The 25,161-nt window shown below is 31.9% G+C and overlaps 2 protein-coding genes across 2 annotated transcripts; one reads left to right on the top strand and one right to left on the bottom strand.

The window, feature by feature from the left end:
• The first annotated feature begins 270 nt into the window (after nucleotides 1-270).
• Nucleotides 271-2,553, top strand: LOC106446749. The gene is made up of 5 exons (XM_013888532.3): nucleotides 271-562; nucleotides 1,262-1,368; nucleotides 1,452-1,899; nucleotides 1,988-2,106; nucleotides 2,211-2,553. The coding sequence occupies exons 1-5, from the start codon at nucleotides 350-352 to the stop codon at nucleotides 2,410-2,412; spliced, it is 1,089 nt and encodes a 362-aa protein (XP_013743986.2). The 5' UTR covers nucleotides 271-349; the 3' UTR covers nucleotides 2,413-2,553.
• A 652-nt stretch (nucleotides 2,554-3,205) lies between these two features.
• LOC106449963 (protein CENTRORADIALIS-like) lies at nucleotides 3,206-5,339 on the bottom strand. The gene is made up of 4 exons (XM_013891621.3): nucleotides 4,865-5,339; nucleotides 4,085-4,146; nucleotides 3,962-4,002; nucleotides 3,206-3,564 (listed from the first exon to the last, which is right to left on the bottom strand). Exons 1-4 carry the CDS (start codon nucleotides 5,066-5,068, stop codon nucleotides 3,344-3,346), a joined length of 528 nt encoding a protein of 175 aa, XP_013747075.1. The 5' UTR covers nucleotides 5,069-5,339; the 3' UTR covers nucleotides 3,206-3,343.
• Between the last annotated feature and the right edge of the window lie 19,822 nt (nucleotides 5,340-25,161).

Below are 25,161 nucleotides of genomic sequence, written 5' to 3'. Positions count from 1 at the left end.
AAAATTAATATATTTTTATATATTATGAGAATAAAAAGTAATATTTTTAATTTTATAAACATACATCAGAGATTTTCATCTTTATTTTAGAAAAAAGTAAAAAATTATATTGAAATGGTCTAAACTCTAAACCTCTGAAATAAGGTTTAAACCGGAATTACGTCCTAAACCGCTAATACAACCACAAATAAAGTTTAAACCGAAAATAAGATCTAAACCGGTAACTCGAAAACGACAAAGGCCTAGGGCCTATGTGGCAGCGTCGAGGGCACTTTCACAAGAAAAAGTCAAAAGCAGTTGACCAATACATCACAAACGCTTCTCTCTTCCGCCTCTCGACTGTTCGAAAATGGGAAAACGAGACAAAAAACCTAATCGACGTCGTCACAAAGGAGAATTCTCGAATGACGGCGAAGACTTCTACGATCAACACCCTCCTGCTGCTCCCTCCCTCGTCGACGAAGACGAAGAAAACTCCGAGGAAGAAGAAGAAGAAAGCGACGAGCTTCAGTCATCCCCTGATTTGCCCTCAAAGTTCCTTTTATACCAACAATCAGTACAGGTAACAAATGAGTACCTCGCGACACTTATGTCTTTGCCTTTTAGGTTCCAACATTACTTTCATGTTAATCTTGCTGTGGTTTAAGACTGTCATTGTCCTGCGTTTGTCTACTCTTTTGTTTTCGGACAACCTTACTGTCTTTCTGTTATTTGTTCGCAATTTCAATGGTTTACTCTATTTTTTACTTTTAAAATAGAATAACTCTATAATAAAGTTTAAATTTGCTCCAATGATACTCTATTTTAGAGTAGAAAATAAAGTGATGAACAGAAAAAAAAAACAAATTACTATATTTGGAGTAAACTTATTTTTCACTATAAGTGAAAAATAAATTAACATTGAAACATTTTTTACTCTAAACTCTATTTTTCACGAGTTAGGTTGGAGATGCTCTTACAAAAAGAACACTAAACTTTAAAAGACATGTATTATGTGCAATGTTCAAGAAATAACTCTGTTGTAGTTAGTCGCTTTATATGGGATTATTGATTACGCGGATGCATATATCAATTTTTTTGAGCGCTCAGACCGATTAATTTATGTGTTTTTATCGATTTTTTTTTAAAAAGTTGTTTCCTATCGCCTAGACGATTTTTTTGAGCGTTTAATACCGATTTATTTTAAAAATAGTTTCGTTTAGTTCTGATTTGCCGACTAGATGATTTTTTAGAACGTTGGTTATGTGTGTTTATGGTGCAGTCACCAAAAGGAGACATAAGCTACTTGCAGAAGTTCTTTCTGATGTATGTTGGTGGAAGGCAGCCTCTCCATTTTCAAGAAGACTTCTGTGGGACCGCTCTCTTAAGGTTTCTTTCTTTGCTTCCTCTTGCTTTAAACACTCATCTTGCAATGCTCTTGGAATAAAATCTTTTTGTTGCTTTTCGAATAGTGCGGAGTGGCTGAAGGCTGACACGAGGAGGACTGCTGTAGGGCTAGATTTCGACCTCGAGGCGCTGGAATGGTGTATGGACAACAACATCAGCAAACTTGGTGCTGACGTGTACTCCAGAATGTCTCTTCTCCATGGGAATGTTTTGACCCCTCTTGATGCTAAGCAAGTGACGTCCAGATCACACGAGCTGATGCAAAATATCAGCTTGGATGATGAGGGTGAAGATTTAGTTCATGATGGGTCTGATTCATTACCGAAGAGGGATATCGTGTGTGCTTTCAATTTCAGTTGCTGTTGCCTCCACAAACGCTCGGAGTTGGTTACTTACTTCAAGAATGCGCGTGAGGCCTTGTCCAAGAAAGGTGGTATCTTTGTTATGGACTTGTATGGAGGTGCTTCTGCAGAGGGACAGTTGAAGCTTCAACGCAAGTTCCCAACTTTCACGGTAAAAAACGAAGTTTAAACTGTTAATACTTCACGTAGTAACTTACTTGGGGTAACTGTACTAACGGTTGTGTATAACTTTATGGCAGTATACATGGGAGCAGGCTGAGTTTGATATTGTTAGTCGCAAGACAAGAATCAGTCTTCACTATCACCTTCAGAAGCAGAACAGAAAGATTCGCCATGCTTTTTCTTATAGCTGGAGACTGTAAGTGGCCCTCTGCTTCCACATTCGTTTTTTTTCTCTGTCTTAAAGATTAAGTAGAGCACGTGTGAAGTGGTGGATTTTTGGTCATGTGTGTGTGTGTGTAGGTGGTCATTACCGGAGATAAAAGACTGTATGGAAGAAGCCGGGTTTAGATCTGTCCATTTCTGGCTCAGGGAAATGCCAGACGCTTCTGAAATGCGTAGAACAGATGGGTTTGGTGCTGGACGAGATATCAAGTACGAAGAAGTCAAGAACTTTCAGCAGTGTGATGCTTGGAATGCTTACATTGTTGCCGTCAGCGTTTAGTTTTGTGTACCAACACTCTTGTAGCTGTGTCTTTATGCTGAGAATCATAACTAGAGAATCGGTTATGCTATCTTTTGGTCAAAAGCTATGAAACCTGACACTTCTTTGCCACTTTAATGAGATCCTCTTACCGACTTCACATTTGATTTTTGTTTGACACATACTAGTTGACTTTTATGCCAAGAAGGGAAAATACATACAATCCAACAACACATGCAAAACACATTCAAGTGTTGTTAATAATACATACAAAATTTAATGTACCTGAATCATATGATCATGACTGACACCAGTGATCACTGATCAGAGAAGCATTTTTCTTTCTTTTTTTGTAAGTGTGAGTGATGTAGCCTGTTACTATCCAACTAGTTTTCAAGGGGGAGTACATCTGTGGAATTAGCCCGTCCAGCTTGTTTTCTTTTTCTTTTGATGATTTTAAAGTTTGGAACCGTTTCGGACTTGTTAAAAGGAAGTTCAATAGTTATCTGAGCTAAATGATGGTTAGGACTTGAAACAATTTTAAAAAGAAGAAATGTTTTTTTTTAGCTTGGACAAACAAAAATAATTATTTAAATGAAGAAAAACGAATTTATACAATTATTTGTAGAACCCACTGTGGATGAGAAGAAGGCACCACTGCGGTGTTTGAGTTGTCGACGGTATGTTCTGATCACAGAGTCGAGGTGTGGGTTTGTGTTAGTGCTTGTTAGTAACTATATATATATTGATATAATTGATTATGATAAGAAATATCAGTTATATCTACATCCAAAATACCAGAAACATCCAACCATATGAAAATAAACTTAAACAAGAAATGCCGAATTTATTCAAATGATAATAATAGTTCATAACAGTACAGCCACCATATATAGATATATCATTATAAAAAGCTGCTTCCCGTCAGAGTGCATGGAACAACCGATCGATATTAACGGCGTCTAGCGGCGGTCTCACGCTGGCAGTTGAAGAAAACAGCTGCAACGGGGAGGCCGAGATCGTTCTCATATGCAAACATCCGAGTGTTGAATTGGTCTCTGTAAGACGGCACAGAAACCACACTTCCTCTACGGTTCTGCTTGAAAAGCAAATACACAAATCGGTGGATCCCTATGTTTGGCCGAGGCATCTCGTACCCTACTATTTCCTTTCCTGTTTTGTATTAGAGTAATTAAATATTTTTTTCGTCTACATTGATTAGAGTAATTTCATGCTGTACCTCGTACAGTTTCTAAACTTTAACCGGACAGGCTATAACATGGCGGTGACACTTTGTTTTTTGAACAACGGTGACACTAATACAAACAAATAGATTACAGATCTAGACCGTATGAAACTAATTAAGAGTGCATAGTTATACTTTAGTGTTTTTTTTTTTAATTTTATACTAAAATTAATTGGCATGTTCACGACACTTTGGTTTAAACGTAGATTATAATTAATACAAACTCTTAGGTTACACATCTGGATCATATATAAAACTAATGAAGAATGCATATATTTATATGTAATGTCATTTGTTTGATTTACTAAAGTATATATGACTTACCAAATGTCACGTCGGTTGTCCCTGGGATATCGGTAACAATCCTGACATATCATTGCAAAAAATGTTACATATGTATACAATCACATGTTTCTTAACCAAAAAAAAGGAAGGAATCAATTTTACCAGTGCAAGTGCTCCCTCAGATAAGGATCACTAGGTCCAGGAACATCAGGATCAGTCATGACCTGTTTGACATATTTGATATTCATGAATCATGAACATATCTACACGTGACACAAATAAATATCTACATAAAGAAACACATGTATTGCAACAAAGAATTCGCAGTTGCTTTACAAAAAACAAAGAATACGTTCTTATTTTACCAAAAAAAAAAAACAAAGAATACGCAGCTCTCTTGAACATTAGTATAAAATAAATATTCCCGAAAATGCAAACTAAATCTGAAAAATAGGAGTTTCATGAAACAGGTTTTGTATGTACCATTCTTAAAAATTATCACCACGGTAAAATCTGTGAAAAAATAACAACTACTGTACCAATATATTCTTCATAATTAAGCTAAGAGATCCGTAAGACTAAAGTCATTATGTTTTTTTACTTTTCAGGTTTCTTTGTTTTACAAGATCGATGAATAATTGATTTTTTAGAAATGTTTTTTTTTTCTCAAACAAGTTAAGAATAATTTTTGCATCTTATGTCATACAGTGATAATTTTAATAGAATAAGCAGAGTATTGGCATTTCATAAAATGTACCTATATTTCAATATTTGTAGTTAGTTTCTTTAGAAGTTCCACCAAGAAAGTCTCTTTAAAAGAACTGGATAGGAAATTATAAGGTTTATGTATTACATAACAACTAACGAGCATTGAAGGGAGTTATATTAAACAAAACGACTAAGCAATATTTGTATTAACATATATGATAAAAGTTCGCGTACCAAAGTGAAGAATGACCTCATGTCACCCCCATGAACTTCAACTTTGGGTTTGTTTGTAACTGCAGAAGGGAAAAGTTCATGGCCATTGTAGACTTGCTTGTCGCAGTTATCAGTCACTGTCATTTTCACCGCCTGCAAACAATTGTCCACAACGTCTCCGATTACTCTCCCAACCATAAGCGGGTCTGACGATATCCGGGACATCTAGATTGCTTCTTTAAGAGCTCGAAGAAACAAATAATAACTTTGAAGGATAAGGAAATAATGTTTGATGAGATTGTGTATTGGTGTGTTATTGCGGGGATAGACAAGCGTAGCTTGCTTTGCGGGATCGGATATGTTAATATTGATTTAGTGAAGACATAAAGTCAGAACACCATGTATTTATAGTATTTAAGAGAATAAGTGGCCATAGTGAATTTGATTTGACGTTTAGATTCAAGGAACTTCTATATATATATGAAAGAATTTAAACTAATTTCCTTTTTAAAAAGAGGTGCAGTTTACAAACATTTTGTTCCATCTACCAATAGACCACATTTATGTTGTTAATTTCTAAATATATTTGTTGGCCTTTTACAATTTTTTAAATCTACATAGATGTCATACACTAAAAAATAGTGAATTTATGGACGTTTCAGGTTATTAAATTTTTTTTATAGTGGTCAGAAGAAATTATGTGTACAGTTTAGCAAAAAAAAAAAAAATCAAAATAATACTTTCTAAAATATCCAAAGAAGAATTACAAAACCTAGCTATGGAAGGGGACAAGCATTCACATGAAAATTATACTTTCTGAAATAACATTATGTATTGCGTGATGGTAACTTTAAATTCTACATTTAACATTTTTTGACTAATACATCTAACATATTTAACTTGTGATTATATGTAGGGAAAAAAATTTCTGACTGGAAAAATAAAATTACTAGCCAAGTGATTACATTCCTAAGTTTAATTTCTTCATTTTATCATTAAAATTAGTATCGTAAATCTAGACTCGGGAAAAAAGGAAGAGAGATTTCATTATAAAAAAAAGAGAGAGGAAGACAGATGTGATACGTCCATGTTATTCTCTAGCCATTATTCAAACAGAAGTCCAATTACTAAGTGGTGGCATTGGGAATTTAACTTTTTCTTTTGCTTTTTATTTGAATTTTGAACTGCATATTAAAAAAAACTAATTAATATTTGGATTTATTACTTGGAGTAATATTTTAGAATATCTAATTGGGAAAAATGGTCTCTTGTTTCCAGTACGTGTAAACCTTCAAAGAAGAGACAAGACAACTTCGTGTTACTATTTCTCAGAAAAATCATGTTACTGACGTATGCATAGGTGTTTTTAAGATGAATACGTGGTTTACAATAAACATAATTCACAAAACATGTCTTTTTATTGTTTTAATGTTGATAACAAAATTATATCAGTTGACAAAAAAAAACAAAATAATATCCCATTCATTAGAATTAAAATGAAAGACTGACTACTTTTTTAATTACAAAACAGTAGTATTTAAAAAAAAATTAAATTTACAAACTTACTTTATATAAAAAACAAAGTATAACAAGTTTTTTTTGCGCTAGTAGCCTAATGATATAAAACCTATCTAGATAGCTAATTTCAAAATGCATTTCCTCCGAGTAGATGCTATCACTATTTTTGAAGCTGTTGTAAAAAAACAACCCTTTTGAAGCATATAAAAAGCTTATGTGTCAGTCGCTTATAGAGATATATGGCTATGAGCAATGTACATGTTCAATGAATGTGAATTTTGTTTTTATTTAATTAACTTAATAACTAAACTCGAAACGTATATTTTTTTTTGTCCAGTTAGTTATACTATTTTTTTGTTTGTTTGTTAAAGAACCAGTAATCAGATTTAGTGAACTAAGAACAAATTTTTCACAGTTACAAAAAAAGAACAAGTTTTTCATTCTACGATGTTATCTAGCTATTCAAGTAGTCAACAAGTTAAAAATCTTAGTTTTTAGCTTTATATATGAGTTGCTAAAGTCCCCTCTTAGCACTAAAATGAGAATTTGTGCTTTATGAGTGGGATGAGAAGTGGCAGATTAACCAATTTGGTCTTTAAATTTCCTTTTTTATACGGTATATACAGAACATATGCATGCATGCGATATCTTCAATTATTAATTATCCTAACCATTAGAAGAAATGTTTTTTAAAAGGGAAACCATTTTTAAAAAAAGTCTCAGTGTCAGTTTCCACCGTAAATCACAGCTTTTGTCGTTTTATTATGAAATATTAAAGAAATACAGACACTTCAAGTGCCATTATTCTGTTTTTTTTTTCTTTTTCTTGATATAAAAAAAAAATTCATCGAAGTAGTTAGCAACCGCATGGCCAGCATAAAGAACTAATTAACTTGGTGCAAAACAGTTAACAGAAGAGGACCTGAATACGTGATCCTCCCCCTTTAGCAAGAGCCATCTTGGGATGTATGTGATAGATACGTCAATAAATTCAGCAGATAAAGCTTTAATTCCATCTAACTCGGGTGCTATTGCTGGCCACTCTTCTTCCTCCTTCATCAGTTTAATTAATTGTTCACAGTCGAACTCAAATCGTACCTCTCTGTTTCCTTGCTTCAATACTTCCTGGATAGCCCACAACAACCCTTCTACTTCAGCGTGGAGAGGAGATGCTGCAGCACTTAGTCCATGTGCTCCAAACAGGGTAGGGGAATCATCTTCCAGCAGCACAAAACCCATCTCAACTCTATCGCATTCGTTTATCCAGGACGCGTCTGTTTGACATCTCCATTTAGCTGCGGAAATTATCTATGTAATGTTGTTAGTCGGTCGTTGTTGTTCATCCCTATCTCCGCCAGGGTCTTTGGAGATTCTCTGCGCTAGAGTCTAGCTTTCAGCTTCCTTGACAGCAAGTTGAAGTGAGTCCATCGGTGAGATATTTTTATTTTTGAAACTCTTCTCGTTACGCGCTTTTTAGATATACCATGCGATCCATGGGAATGTATCCAGCGCTTCTGGATTTACTCTTTTTTTCTTTTGCACAAAATAATAATAAATCAAGGTTTTGAGTATAAAGAGTTACACGGAAAAAACCCCGGAAAAACGGTATGGATGATAGGGCCCATCATTAAAGGGCTGGTGGACATTCGAAGAAAGTGTGGTTAATGGATAATGAGAACTAAACGTCCCTTTTGCAATAAGGGTAATGAGAAACTAAATATTTCTAAAGAGGTAATAAATTTGAATTTTGAAGTGTGAGGAAATTAGATATATTCTCTCGTAGGTGAGTGGATGTATTGCAAAGAATAAATCCTAAAACAACTAATATTATTTTAAAACTTACCATATTTGGAAATTTTAATGTTGGCGATCCACAACCTGACAACTACAATGCGTTTCACACATAGAAAGGCTGACAAAGTGTGAAAGGTCACTTAAATTTAGAAGAAATATTCGTTACGTCTGTTACTCTTTGTTTTTTTTTTCTCTATATAATTTATTTCCTTTTCCATTAAAAACAATGAAAGTAACAAACAAGAGCTGGCTTTCCTCTTATAGAAACCCTGATGCATTTGACCAAAAAAAAAAATTGACCAAAAAAAAAAGAAACCCTGATGCCATCTAGCTGTCCTCAGATTGCACGTTTCAAGTGTAGTTTGCATGTGATCATGATAATATTTAAAGTTCAAATAATCTTATAGTTCTTTTGTATATTTGAGCATATGAACCAACACCAATCTATGACACAACATGTCATATGTTGTCTTATATTCGCAAGCTGTGTAAGATCAACATTTTTCTCAGCTAGAAAAAACACTTCACTATTTTCTTTTTTTGAATTATACAGAGGTATCCTGGCCTCACAAAAGTGATCCAGACTAGTCACGTGTTGCCACGTGTCGGTCCTCTGTCCCTGGCGATGCCGAAATGTTAATTCCCCAGTGGCCGGGATTCGAACCCAGGTGGCGGTACTCACAGCTGTAAGCCCTTTACCACTAGAGCTAGAAGCCCCGGTTCACTTCACTATTTTCCTTATAATTAAAAAGGATCTCCAGCCAATAGAAAGCTCGTTAATAACATCACACAGAGCCTTTTGTGGTGACTTCAGTTATCTATAGACTATAGTTTATTGGAATTATGTACAATAAAGAAATTTATCACTATTGTTTAGAGATAACTAGTGCATTTGGAGAGATAGAAGGTTTTGAGTGCAATGTTAACTAGGCCCCCAATGAAAACAGTTAGGGTTTTCAAGAACCCGGCCGCTAGGCTAGGTTTTCCGAGCTTGATGGAGGAATCGAAGAAGGATTTTCTCTATCTTAGTGTCAGAGTAAGGATCAAAGTAATAAAGATGGAAGTAAGTTGAAGTCGGTGGAAGCAGTAAAAAATAAGTCAGTACCATCAAAAATGCGATGCAAGTAGATATGGTAAAAAAAGAAGTGGATATAGTAGATGCAGCAGCTAGAGATGTTAAAATGCACCTTAAGCCTGTGGATCTGAATGAGCCTAGTAGAGTTTTTGATCAGTGGCTCATTTGTTATCATGTAAAAATAAATGGGTTTATACATGGGAAATCTGTTTAGATATACTCGTTAAATAAATGGGTATCCGGTTAGGTTCGTTTTTGGGTATTTCGAAAAAAGCAAAAATTATATTTAGAATATTTAAAACTAACTTAAAGGTAATTTAAAAATGTCACAATTTATAGAATTTGTGTTTTTGAAACAGAATGATTATGTTATATTTAGTTTGTGTTCTTTTGAAACAAAATACATATGATGTGTTCGGGTTTAAAACCTATTCAAATGTGTTGATATTTTTAATAATATGATGGATTGATTAATATTTAATAAAAAATATTTTTAATTTTAATTTTTTTTTTAATTTAAATTTCTATTTATCATAAAGTTTAGAAATCAAATAAAATTGTTTGTTAAAATTAAGAATTAATTTTTATTATATTAAGAAAATAATTTAAACCCTGTTAAGATGAGAAAACATAATGGACAAAAAAATTGTATTAAAAACATAAGTGAGCCTAAACAGACTAAAACAGTTCTTCACAACTTAACGAACTTAAAAATAAATAAAAACTAAACGGAAATATGTATAAATAAGTTTAAATCTACATGATATAATGGGCAGGGCCTAAACAGACCTGGACCGCCCATTAAAACATCTATAGTAGCAGCTTTGGTTGAGGTTTCGTATGATATGATTTAAAACTAAAGTTCCCATGTTGAAATATTACTTGCAAGGAAATTTTCTATAAAAGATTCATGTGGTGTGGGAGATAAATATCAATATGAATTGATGTGTTTGAAAGGGATGAGAACATTTCCAATTTTAAAATCAAAGATGTCTAACTGAAGAAGCGAGCTAGTTCACAGAAAGGGTATGTGCAAAAAAGGTATGTACAACATCGAATACATTCCAATGATCATCACAAAATGGTCATTCAATAGAGGAAGAAAAGTATAAACAAGATATAAGAACCATTGCAATGTGGGACGGTAAACAATTTCCGCACATGATGTACTTGTAGGAGGTGTAAACCCATCTGTCGTACGTTCGATTCATGCTAGGAAAAATATTGATGTTACTTGGCCAATGTGAGCTTGGACTTCAATCCAGTTTACAAACGATCTAACTACCTCTTGATATTAGTCGGAGGGCATATAAAATAAGTACTTGTAGGAACTCAATATTAAGTAATATTGTTGCACCAGTATATATTTGGCACTTTGTGATAAATTCCTTTGACATAATGAGTGGTTATGAGAGTGATCAATGCATAGCCGTAAACACTAGAATGGAATGTATTCATATGTCAATATTAGAGTTTGTTTGAATGAGAAATGATTTAAGTTTAACTATGTTTATTAAGTGTGAAATGCAGAAATGGATGTGGCGGATATTGAGTAGTAGTCTAAACAAGGTTAGGAACCTAAGGAAAGTTATATAAAGAAATGAACTCATACAAAAACATGAGAGCCCTAAGAGACAAATGAGTTGGGCTTATTAAAGTCCATCTCAAAAAGCCTCAAGAACAAGTCCATAAGCCCAAGAATGAGTGTAGGGTTTCTAGCAAGTAGACTTCATATAAATGGTTTTGGTATGTTGACATTGATAAAACCTTGGCTGCTACAAGCAGCTTCTTTCAAACTTGTTTTATGAATCAATCGATCTATTTTATTCCTTGGTGACAACTTTAAATTCATCTCTTTTTTTACTTTTATTGTACTAAATAAAGCTTTCTAAAGTTATTTCTATCTTTGTTAATAAGCTCTTTGAGCATCCAATCTCTATTGTTTGAGATTGTATACATGGCTTAGGTTTGAGTTTGAGTGCGAGTTCGGTATGTTGGCATCGGTCTAATAATCTGTCTTTTTGCTTTCGATTCTGTTTTCAATATCTGATCATTTTCTTCTTAATGCTCAATTTATTAGAGAAATAAATCTCCATAATCTTTTAGAATATAAATTAGTATATTCTCTCATTCTCTCACTTTCTTTAGGGCATTTCCAATGGCACACAAAAATTATCTCTATATTTCACTCTAAAATATAGTAACTCTATTATAGAGTTGGATTTGCTTAAATGGGTTCCTTCTATAATAAAGTTACTCTATAATAGAGTGGAATATAGAGTAATATTATTCTTTTACTATATTATAGAGTGAACCATTGGAGCAAATCCAACTCTATAATATAGTTATTTAAAGTGAAATGTAGATAATTTTTTTGTGTACCATTGATTGGAGGTAGTCTTATCACCACTTCTGCTTCCTTCTTAATTTAAATTAGTGGCGAGTTAGCTGGTTTTTTACTACCGAGAGGGGACTGCATTAGGACTGCTCACTATCTCTCCTATATATATATGTTATAGTTAGTTATGGATGTGTTATCAAAGTGCTTGCACAAAGCTGCAGTGATTCAACTGATTTGAAATCATTCAACCTGAAATAACACCCTCACCAAGGCCAATGTTTTTAAAGCTTGAATGATACCCAATCAGTTTGATCATTGCATATGTTTAAATATTCATTGGATTGGAACCATCATTAGTCATATCTCAAGAAACAACATGTTGATATGGAGACACCATAATTTCGCGTTTTCGCGAAAATGAATTATGAGGTGACACGGAGACACCGTAATTTCACAAACTGGGTTGATATATGATAGGTTGACAAGTAGGTCAGAAATCGATTTAACGTCAATTATAGCAACCAAAGATCGTGTATGATAAGGACTTTTAAACTTTGTTTGAATTTTGATGTAATTTATTTCCGATTATAATTCAATATTTTCTCAAAATTTGGATAAAAATGTATATGATGAAAAGTAGAAAACCAAACATTTTGAATTAGTTTAAATATTTAAAACTGTAATATCATGGAAATCTATCTCAAAATTGTTTTACTAGAAAAGCAAATGAGATGATAAATTATACATAAAACTTTAAAGGGCTTAACTGAACCCTCAAACCTTTCCTTGGGTTCTCCACTAACCACTACAGAAAAATGCCAAATGCATCCCTGAAAAAGTAGTGTTTGAACGAAAGAATGTGGACTAACGTAGCGCAGCACATAAAGTATTTTTCTTAATCAATGTACGATCTTCACTAGAATTCAAGTTGCTTGAAGAAGTGAAATTAAGAGGTTTGGAAGGAGTATAGATATGCTCACGTGAGACAACACAAATCAAGTCCAAAGACTGAAGCAAATCTTTATGGGGGTATCCACAACCACAAGACTAAATGATATAGACTGGGGCCGGCTACCAAAGAAAAGAAAGTAGAAATATATGTCCTCCATGAAGAAGAGGTTTACAAAGATAGTAAAGCATTTCTTTTCCAAAAAATATACTAATTGTTTTCACTATGTACACATCCTTATAGGAAAAAACAATAACCCGTAGTCGAAATATAATTCTGAACATCTTATTCAAGGTAGTTTTAAAGACGGGGAAAAAGGTCAAGATTATGATGATGCAGATTTAAAGTGATATGACAATAGACATGCAACTTAGCCACAAGAGTCCTTGCATGAGCATATACTAGCAAGGGATGTAGAGTTTTGAACCTAAATCCTACTCAAAGCAAAGAGGAGTGAGAGCTCCAATGGAGATTTTTAAGACAAGTTTCCAAATTTAAAAATAATCAAAAAATGCAAAAAAAAAAGTAGGAGAAGTGTCAGAAAAAATTCTAAACTCTTATGCTTAAGAACTTTATCAAAAAAACCCACACACCCATGTATCACTTTTATACTAGTTCAAATTTAAAATGGTAAATAAAAATTAGTTACTTAAATTAATTGCAATAAAATATTAATAATTTGTTTTTAGTTACTTAATGGAGTTCTAACTGTTGTGGATGCTCTTAACATGAAGCAAACAATACTTTTTTTTTATCAACAAGCAAACAGTACATAACCACAACGAATATACTTGGATTTCTACATAAAGAGATGATTAGCAATCAGTTGCTATTATCAAAAACATTTTACAATTATTCTACTTATCAGATCAGATCACAAAGACAATGTTGTACTTTAAATAACACGTTTATGAAAAGTAGTTGTGTTTCAAAATTAGATTGAAGCATGTGAGAATGGAAGAGTGGAGATAAGTTATAAAAATGCGAAGTTTGAAAATTTAAGTTACTAGTTTAAAATGGAGTCGCGTCTAATACATATATAATGTTGATGTTAAAAATACATCAAACTCACATATTAACAAAAAAAAATTTAAATGCAAATTTTGAAAATTTAAGTTACTAATTTTTATATAATATTATGAAATTTTGATTTTTTTTTTGATTTTTAGATTTTTAATAGTAAAATCCCTCAAATATGTTTACTTAATGTGGAAACTCCTAAAATAAAAATTTACCAGTAGTAATGGTAATCATGAGCTGTTAGGATTTAATTCATTAAATAAAGTTAGTTTAGGAGTTTTTTTCGTTAAGCACTTAGTTTGAAGGTTTTTACTCAAAACAAACTTAGTTGAGAGGTTTTAACGTTAAAATCTTTCAATTAATTATGTATTTATCTGATTTTGGTTTTTAAATCGTATATCTATGTGTTAGCGATATGCATATTCTTACCCATAAAAGATCTCACCTCAAAGGTCAAAAAAGATCTCACCTCATGTTCATTTATTAATTTGGTCCAAATACAACAACTCAAAATTTGTAATCAAATATATATCTATAACAATAATAATAAAAAATTCTTTTTTCTTAGAACATTTCCAAAAATAACTTGAAAACTTCAAATATGAAATTTCGCATGCTCCAAAAGCAACTTCAAAACTTCAAATCTTGAAGTTTTGTACAGTGAAACTTCGTATTTGAAGTTTTAGAGCACAAAATTTCATATTTGATTTTTTTTTACTTTTAAGTCTTTATACAATTATCTATTTTTCAAATTATCTTACTAACTTTTATATTTATCATTTTAGTCCTTATAATATTTTTTTAATCTTATGAAAAATAAAAATAAATCGAAAATTATACAAAACAATATTACAATACACATTTAATACAAATTACAAAGCAAATATACAAAAAGATAAAATTATATAAAAATAAAATTATTACATTGACTAACGAAAGTACGTGATTTTAACAACTTTTACCTTGTAATATGCAAATACAAATAAAAAACTCAGTTATTATTTCGAAATGCATGTAATATGCTATTAAAATGTATTATCTTACTAATAATAATGTGTATAATATTTTTGTTATATATTTTATTGCTAAATAAAAAATTTATAAATTTTTTTATCAATAAGAAGAACTATAGTGTAAAATTTAAAACTTCTGAAATTAAGTTTAAAGTTGTTCTTTTGGAAAAGAGCGCCCTCAAATTTCAAATTTAAAGTTTTGCAAACTTCAAAAATGAACTTTTTATTTAGATGGTCTTAAAGAACTACATGAGCATTGGATGCTTCTGTCTCCAAGTGTCTTCTTTTTAAAACTTCAGTCTTGATTTGTTTCAACTCGTGACATATGTTTTACTTCATTCTTGGCCCAAATTATAATTACTTTAGAGAAGTCATAGCTTTCTCCTTTCGCCGGTGTATGGAAACAAAATTTTGGCGACTCCTTTTAATCTTCTTAGATGACGTTACACTGTGAAAATGACAATCAATCAAGCCACCCCACTATTCCCACTATGTATCTTCATTGATTCTTTAATTCACCTTTCACCGCCTTCGTTGCATATAAAATGAAGTGTATGAGCAACAAAGCAAAATCTTTTGCATATCCAAATCCAGAGTTCGTGTCCCTTGTAACTGAAACCCCTCCGCCATGGCGACTTGATGCATATGAGTATTTGGAATATATTCGAATATCTTATTATTTATTTTATTATTTGGAATAAATTTAGATAATTACTTTTTATTTGTATTTTTCATATTCTAGTGGTTTTCCTATTTTAATTAAGATTAATGTTTTTCTATATTTAAGAATTTATTATAAATATACATTGAAGTCTAAAGTTGTATTCAGACTTTGATAATTAATAAACTATTTGTTGCTTTATACCTTGTTTAGATTTGATTAAATTTATCTATCAGGAAGTTGGTCTCAAGAAGCTATCGAAAGAAACTCTTGATTGATCCAAGAACAGGTCTCGAAGAACTATAAGTTCCTTGATCGACCGTTCAACCTATTCGTACGCACGACTTCTCAAGTTCACTTCTTGGAGGTGAAGGTTGGCCACTAGAGAGAGACTGTTCAGATGAGATTACTTTGATTTTGGGAGGCACGTAATGTGAAAAAGGCGGTGAGCTGATGGTGATAAACATGCTTCTTATTAATGTGAAGGTTAGCTAGAATCTTATTACTTTTTTGTTTGCAATTTAGAGTTTTCTAACTTTTTCTGTAACTGGTTCATTATTCTACTTATTATTCTCCTTTTTAAGCAACGCTTATCTCAGCCTCTCTCAATGACCACCATCTTAACACCTTCTGACACCTCCCGAGTGAAGGCTCACTATATGATCTGAGTGCTTTTGATGTTGCAAGAAGCAAACCAAAATTCCGGTTTGGTCACACTCATGTCACGATTAGATTTGAGAGTTGTTCCCATTACGTTTGTCATTGAGCCACCAATATGAATTCTCTAATATCATGTGCATATTCTTCTGTAAGTAAATGTATTGCCCGATCTATTATGTATAGTAGGTTTATTCATCCACCCACAAACGACATTAATATTCAGGAAGAGCCATGTTTTTTATGCTTTGTTACGATTAAGGAGAAATGATATTTATAAATGAAAGTGACCTACATTTTCGACGTCTGAGTGTTAACAGGAAGCAAATAGTACATAACCACAACGAATATACTTGGATTTCAACATAAAAGGATGACTGGTGGCTGTTGCTATCATCAAATACATTTTACAATGATTCTACTTCAGATCAGATCACAAAGACAATGTTGTACTTTAAATAACACGTTTATTTAAAGTAGTTGTGTTTCAGAATTAGATTGAAGTATGTGAGAATATGGAAGAGTGGAGAAACAAACATATGTGATGGACGCGACTCCATTTTTCCGACGTCTTTACAACCGCTCCTTGGCCTTCACTTTCATTTATCCCACCAATCATTACCACCGCTTCACCTCCTAAACATCCAAATAAACTAAGTATTAGTGATGAGCCTAACTCACACCCAAAAGCTAGCTCAAGAGTGGAAGATTGCCCATACACGTATATATTGCCCAAGGAATCAACACCCACACGATGTGGGATGTTAATAGCCCCTCTCGAGATGTGGGTGAGAAACGGTCCTTCGGAAACAGCTCAAGCCCAACATCTCGGACATACCACAACAAGATGGGCCATTTGTATAGACTACATAGGTAAGAAACTGTTTATATAAAAAAATCATCTGCTGAGCTTTCACCATGGACTCTGATACCATATTAGTGATGAACCTAACTCCCACCCAAAAGCTAGCTCAAAAGTGGAGGATTGTCCATACACATATATATTGCCCAAGGAATCAACACCGATACGATGTGGGATGTTAATACTAAGCTTCCAGTCATCAGAAGTTGTATAATTTCAACTTAGGTTTGAGCCGTTTGGCACTTCGACTGGCCTTCTCATATAGACAGTGAAGCCCTAAAAATTTACATTGATCACAGAGTAATGGGAGGAGTATAGGGGATCATCGATTGAAGACATTTTTCTGAGAACATGAATGGGAACATCAGGCGTTTTCCAGCTCCGTAACTTTACTCCAGTGTCAAAGCAACAACGATAAGGATAAGATGTTCCCCTAGGGAAGGACCCGTTTTGTTTGGTGCATACTTAATGGGCCTCTGATATTGCAAAATGTTGAATTAGAAATCGTGGCCTCTAATTGAACGCAGTCCATGAAAAAAAAACCCAACAAATGGCCAGCCTGTTAAACAACACCGGAGTACGCAACAAAACCCGAGTATGCAACCAAGTTATAGCATCCGCAACGGAGGTTTATCACGGGTACTTAACACAAAATCCTAGGTTAATATGAATACAATAATATTACAAAACTTAAGTTAGCTAAGGATTGATCCTTAATTCAAGATTATAAGGATTTGGTTCTTACAGACGTGGCACCATGCCATTGGATCGGTGAAAATTTTAATTTCACATGTTTTAAAATTTAATATTATATTTTTTATATTTAATCATGTATCTTTATATTTAATCATGTAATAAATAAAAGTTTTAATGGAGTTAAATCTATTTAATATTCACCAAAATTTTAAAATTTAATATTTTATCTTTATATTTTATTGTATCTTTATATTTAAACATGTAATAAATAAAAAATTTAATTTCACATGTTTTAAAATTTAATATTTTTTAATTCCTAAGAACTCCAAATTAGAGAATACTATTGGACATACAATTTTGATTAGAGTCTTTAACTATTCAAAAAAAAAAATTTAAAAAAATAAATAGTTTAATAATGCTAAGGACTCTAATGATGGTAACGCTATTGAAGATGCTCTTACAAAGAAAATGAATTGGCTGATGTGTCACCCTTTGGTTCATCTATTATCTGTCATCAATCGAACTAGAAAAAAAGACTTATTTATATATAGAAATAAATATTATTATTTGACACAAAAAGATAAATAATATTTACTGCTAATTAAAATATATTCTAGTTATAGGAAAATTTAGTCAAAGTTTGATTCTATAGAATCCAAGAAACCAATAAATTATACATATATAAAAGCCAACTTTGACCAAGTTTTCCAATGAGTATACTTTAATTAGTAATAAACAATATAAATATATATAATTTATTAGTTTCTTGAATCCCACAAAAACAAACTTTGACCAATTTGTCTGCATAGAATATCCTTTAATTAATACTCATTCCGTTTCATATTAAGGGTCGTTGTAAAAAATATTTTTCGTTACAAAATAAGTGTTATTTTCGATTTTCAATACAAAATTTATTAATTTTATGCAGTAATTTATTTTTTTATTGGTTGATATATGGTTAGGTGTATAGGTAATTGTGTTTTTATATAGAAAATGTACAAAATTAATTGTTTCCTTAATCTGTGTGCCCAAAGTCAAAATGACATTTAATATGAAACAGATGGAGTATTAAATAATATATATTATTTATTATCATATAAAATATATATTTGGTCAAAGTTTAGGATACAATTATATATTTATATATAGTTTACAAACTAAAAATCTAACTGAATATGTTTTCGTAGCCCTCTCAAGTATAATCAGTTTTAAGAACGTTGATCTATTCAAAGTATGAATCTCTGGTTTAATATTTTATTTCTTATATTTGCTTTATACTTTGGGTTTAGTGAAGCTGGTTTATGCCCAAAAAACACTGTGGTTTTTCAAAACAGCCTAGCTCTCAGTCAAAGTACTCTCAAAGTCCATTGCAGATCCTTCGACGATGATTTAAGACCTCATTCTATACTATTTAAAACTCCTCCTTATAATTTTAGTTTTCATGATGATGTCGCTTTCGCTACATGGTTCGACTGTGACTTGTTCCATAAGGGAGAAAATGTAGAATATCAGCGATCGTTCAGAGCATATAGAGGTGCTTACTTTTTCAGATGTGGTGCGCTATACGTGTGGAACGCACGAGATGATGCTATCTACTTATCAAAAAATCGTAAGCCTGAAAAATTAATGTATTATTGGATTAAAGATTAATGTTGAGGACATTTAGTTTCCTATTTCATCTTATGAATAAAAATAAGCTATGTTGACTATTTTTCTTTGGTGTTATAATTGTTTTTTTTTTTTGAATGAATGCTAAATTTTATTCATCAAAAAACCTTTTTACATCAAGTGAACCTTTATGTAAAAGAAAATCTACTCCTATCCCTTTCCCTATACATCATCTTCAAAAAAGGAACAAAACTTCCTAACCAAGCAACCCTGTATTTACACTCTAGTAGCAAACCAGAACTGCAAAATATTCTCCAATCCTTTGACTCCCGTTGCCTGAATCAGGCTAAGCTTGTTACGGACAGCCTTGTCCGTGAGCTTAGCTAACACCCTTACCGGCAGGGCTTGCTCACCGTGTCGCCTCTTGTTTCGTTCCCTCTACCAAAGAGTACAATGTCACTTGGAAGGTGTAGCGAAAACAGAAGCGCTTCTTCTTTTCCATGCCCACATCAGTAAGTAACCTTAAGAGATCATCCCATTTAACAGAGTACGAGCTGCTTAATATACCTCTCATGAGATGTTCCCATAGATGTTCCCATAGCTTTGGTGTTATAATATACACTAAAATGATTTGATTAATTATGTCTTTATCTGATTTTGGTTTTTAAATCATCTATATCTATATCTATAAAATAAGCTTCTATCTCTCTTTGGGGGCGTTGGTTGCCAAGTTGCGGTTCCAGTTTAAATTTTTTACTCCATAAAATTCGAAGATGGACCTTAAATGTTTAATGAATCATTATAATTAGTATGCCCATAAACGACTCACGCTACTTCCTTCGTCTCCGTCGTTTTGAGGTCACGTGTTTTTGTAACTGTAGATTTAAAGCAAATCCTCCCAATTGTGTAATCGTCCCGGAATTGCTTCCCATTCATCTTTTGCCAAAGCCGTAACGCTTCCAATGTTATTCATTGAAGAAACCCACTAATCCCACTACGTCTTAAGTTGCAGTTCCATCAATTTGATTCAGTATAAAAAAACACCGCCTGAAAACCCTAGACAAATTCTTCTGCTCCTCCTAATTCATATCTAGGGTTATTTCTCGATATTACACGAAGCAACACGAACTTCAGGTATGTTGACCCCCCCTGTTGCTATTAGTTTTGCGGACCAAACCATGTTCTTCGTTGAGATTGCTGCGACGGTAGAACGGAACCAGACAAAGAGCTTCCGGTGGTTCCGCAACTTTGACACAATCTGATTTGGCCAACACTAAAACTTACTTTCTAGGTTCTGTTTAATCTATTTCCTTCGCAAGCACATCAAATAACATCGTTATATAACCCTTGAAAGAAGTCTTTATTAGAGGATAACTATCATTTGTATAGCATAGATATTATTCCTTTAAATGGTGGTTTGTAGATTTCTTTGGGGAAGTATACCGGCTGACCAAGTTTTCCATCTCATTCTGGATTTGTCTAGAGTCTCTACTTTTGACCTCATTGTATTCAGTTAATTTATTGGTTTCGATTTTAGTGTTTTCTTTAATTAACAAAAATTAAAACAATTTAAGCAAGAAAACACGAGTTTACTCGAAGGAATATACAAATTGAAGACATGTCTTAGTTTGATTCAGTGTCTGAACGCAAAAGAAAACAATTTATTTTTCTGCAGGAGATCAATAAAAGCTAGAAACAAGGTGAAACCAGAAGTTATTGCTCATGCTCACAAGTTTTGGTTAATTAATTTCTGAATTTTCTTTGTTTCTTTGATGGTTTCATCTAACAGGTATAGGAGCATCAAGTGCACCCAAGGTATAGGCAGAAAAAGAGATATCTTAAACGAGAAGATTTTCACTTTAAGCCCTTTAAATTATCAACATTCTCTAGGGTCTATGGTGTCTTCTTTGTTATGTTACAGAAGACAGTTAAGAAGGAAGGATCCATACAATTTTTGGCGTAATGTAATGCTGATGACAAAGAAAAACAATTAATTTAAGAGCTCTTCTATAAACACATGTCAGCATAAATCACTAAATTGACTTCTCACTTAATATATACTAGATTTTGACCCGCGCTTAGAAAGCGCGGGTTTTTTCCGGCAAAAATAAAAATTTAAATTGATTATTATTTTGTGTTCATATAAATTTTTTAAGATTAAAGTCACCATGATTTATATTGATGTGATCAAGCATCTACGTTTTTAAAATTTGGTTGAAATGTTTTTAAAAATGATGTTTGTTTGTCTATTCCCTTTTAATAGAATAGATGAGGATTCATTTTTGTTAGAATACAAAAAAATATCTTATAGAAATAAAAATTGATTGACTATCTATGTATCATTTATCAACCAGATATCACATAATCGAGTTTATACATCAAATTATTTTTAAAAAGGCATGTCTACTACACCTGTATCTCATATTTATTTGATAATGTAACTTTAACTATATCTTCATTTTATTATCTACTAGATTTCCTATAACAATAAACTAGAAATATTAACAGACTAAAAAGGATACTATATAAAAATGACTTGGCTATTTTTAATTATAAGATTAAAACAGACATTTGAGTAATTTGAAATCTGAAATCTGAAAGATGAGATATTTCAGAATTAACTGGCTAAAATATTAACAACCAGATTATATGTTAGAAAGAAGAAAAATAACTAAACCAAGATACTTTTTTGGTCAACTAAAACGTGATAATATTTATTACTAATTCAAGTATATTTCATTTATGGAGAATTTGCCAAAGTCTGTTTACGTGAAATCCAAGAACCCAATGAATTATATATATATACAATACTTTTTTGGTCAACTAAAACGTGATAATATTTATTACTAATTCAAGTATATTTCATTTATGGAGAATTTGCCAAAGTCTGTTTACGTGAAATCCAAGAACCCAATGAATTATATATATATATACACATATATATATATATAGCTGCATACTAAAATCTAATTTAATACTCATTTAGCAGCCTTCTCAAGTATAATCAGTTTTAAGAAACGTTGATTAAGTCAAAGTAATGAATCTCCTGTTTGATATTTTATTTCTTACATTTGTTTTATGTTTTAGGTTTAATGAAGCTAAGTGCCATAAAAACACCTTGGTTTTCCAAAATAGCCTAACTCTGAGTAAAAGTACTCTCAAAGTCCATTGCAAATCCAAAGACAATGATCTAGGCGATCACTTTGTGAAATTTAATGATCCTGCATATAATTTTAGTTTTCATGATGATGTTTTCTTTTTCACTACGGAGTTCAACTGTTACTTGTTCTGGAAGGGAGCAAATCTGGTATATCATCAAACGTTTATAGCATATGTAGGTGCTTTCTTTTTCAGATGTGGTGCACTATACGTATGGAACGCACGAGATGATGCTATATACTTATCAATAGATCGTAAGCCTGAAAAAATCATGTATAATTGGATTAAAGAATAATGTTGACGAAGCTAAGTTCTTATTTCATCTTCTGAATAATAAAAAAAGTTATGTTGTCTATTTTTCTCTGGTGTTAAAATATACACCAAAATAATTTAATTAATTATGTATTTATCTGATTTTGGTTTCTATCATATATCTACATATTAGGGATATGCATATGTTTACATAGAAAAGATCTCACCTCATGTTCGCTTATTAACTGGGTCCAAATACAGATGAAAGTCTGTTATCAAATTTCCACACATGATGTACTCGTAAGAGGGGTAAATATAGGTGCTTAATTTTTCGGAAGTTTGTAAGAATGTTAAATATCACTAGTTCTTTGTGGATGTGATCGTAAGTGTTGCATCGATATACCATGCAATTGTGGTAGCATGCACATTAAGTTAATTAGTGTGTGTAAACACATAGTGAAATATGGTTTTTTTTGTTTTGGCAGAAAGTACATTTTTGCGGTTTTGGCAGAAAAGTGCATTTTTGCAGTTTTGGCTAAAAGTGTCTTTTTATTTGAGTGGAAAAGTACGTTTTGACTGTTTTTGCGGGAAAATGTATATTTCACTGTTTTGGAGAAAAGTTCATTTTGGCGGAAAATGTGTTTTTACGGGTTTAGCCGTAAAATGCATTTTACGTGACGATTTTTGTGGAATAAAGTGTTTTTAGATTTTACAGAAAATTGTGCTTTTACGATATTTCCCGAAAGTTACATTTTATGAGTTGCCAAAATGTGCAACTTTGCATTTTTTTTGCGGAAAAGTGTATTCTTACGGTGTGTTCTTACGGTGTCGGAGGAAAAGTGCGTTTTAACGGGAAAATACATTTTTCGATTTTGACAGAAAAACTATTTTGCACAAAATAGGATTTTTGGTTTGATAAGAATATTTAGTTTCATGGTATTAAATTCAAAATATCATTTTGATATAAAAAATATTTTTATTATTTATTATTTTGGACTGGACTAGATACATCCAAATGCCCCATGAAAACTCAACCTCATTTGGATGAGAATTTGAGGTGAGTTGCCAATTTAATTATATATATAATAATTACTTACTCTTCAATTATTCAATATATATTTATTATTTTATATTATGTAAAATGCAAAATAAATAATAGCGTACATAAAAATATTTATATACCGAAAATTCATCATGCGCAAGGCGTGGATCTTATAGTTATTTATTAATCTTTGATATTGATGGTTAATCCAAGAATTTGATTTATTATACATAAAATATGAATGATAAATAAATCAAAAACCGAGAAAATAATTATTTTATTTTTTGATGTATAATCTAACAATGAAAATATAGAGGGAGGCAGCTTAGCTCACAGATAGAATTAATTAATATTAAAACTCAGCATCATAAACATTAATCTCTAATCCACTTGTGCTTGAGCTCCTCTGGTTCATCATTTTTTGATAAGTAAATTGCATCATCTCTAGCATCCCATGTATATAACTCACCGCATCTAATGACAAAATTTGCTGTATATGCTCGAAAAGATTGGTGATACTCCATATTTGCCCCCTTCCACAAGTTACAATCAAATTTGGTTTTTGAAAAGACGATGATATTATCATGAAAACTAAAATTGTATGCTGGACCTTCGAACTTTACAAAGTGATCACCTAAATCGTCGTTTCGAGATTTACAATGAACTTTGAGAATACTATGACTGGAAAAAAGGTGATTTCGAAAAGTTAAGATGTTTTTATGACAGTTACGAGCTTCGTTTAACCCAAAATACAAAGCAACAATGACAAAAAGATAAACAAAAATGTTCTTCATTGTCTGAAACCAACTTTTTTTTGGTAAAAAAAAACCAATGTTTTTTTTGTTTTTATAAAAGTAGTAATACTGGAGAGAGTCCAATTACCATGCAAGAAGATTACAAAATTTATAGATTGTATACGCTTGTCAACAGTAATTACGTCATATCTTCTTGAAACAAATTTTAGCCAAGCTGTCGACAACTGAAAAAAAAGAGGGAGCATCTGTATCGCTAAGGTTTCTTATTTTTTATTTTTTTATTTTTTTTATTTTTTTCTTTTGACTAAAAAAAAATTAAAAAAATTCCAATCGCGAGTCGCCACGTGTCGGTAGGATCCGCGAACATTGCAAAAACCATCCAATACACATCTCTTATTCTGCAACACCGTGGGCCCCCCCCCCCACCCTTTAGAGACGCTTACTTCATCGCGATGCAGATGCTTTAATAAATGTTTTCATTGCACTATTTTGCTGGTTTTAATTCTTCTTCTTTTTCGTTTGTCTAACAATTAATCATTTAATAATATATTTTGTCATTTTTCTATAATTTAAATGAGAATTCACTTATCTAACTTTTTCGTCATAAATAAAATCTAAGAAAAATTAATACTCCATCCGTTCCTTAATGGTAGACTTTAAAAAAAAAATTGTTTCAGAAATATGTATTTTCTTGTGTTTTCTATGAAAAAATTGTAAACTTCAAGAAAATTAATTGATTTTATTGAATTAATATTGGTTAAAAGTTATTAAAATTGAAAATTACAGAAAACGATACATTTATTATGGTAGTTTAATGTATTTTTTAATATATGTGAAAATATCTATTAAAATGTCTATCTTTGTGAAACAGAGAGAGTATAATTTATTTGATCAATAAGTTTAAATTTTTATTTAT

This window comes from Brassica napus, chromosome A4, assembly GCF_020379485.1.
Source record: "Brassica napus cultivar Da-Ae chromosome A4, Da-Ae, whole genome shotgun sequence".
Classification (NCBI taxonomy): domain Eukaryota; kingdom Viridiplantae; phylum Streptophyta; class Magnoliopsida; order Brassicales; family Brassicaceae; genus Brassica; species Brassica napus.
The sequence above is the reverse complement of the archived record's forward strand: the minus strand, read 5'-3'. Positions and strand labels throughout refer to the sequence as shown.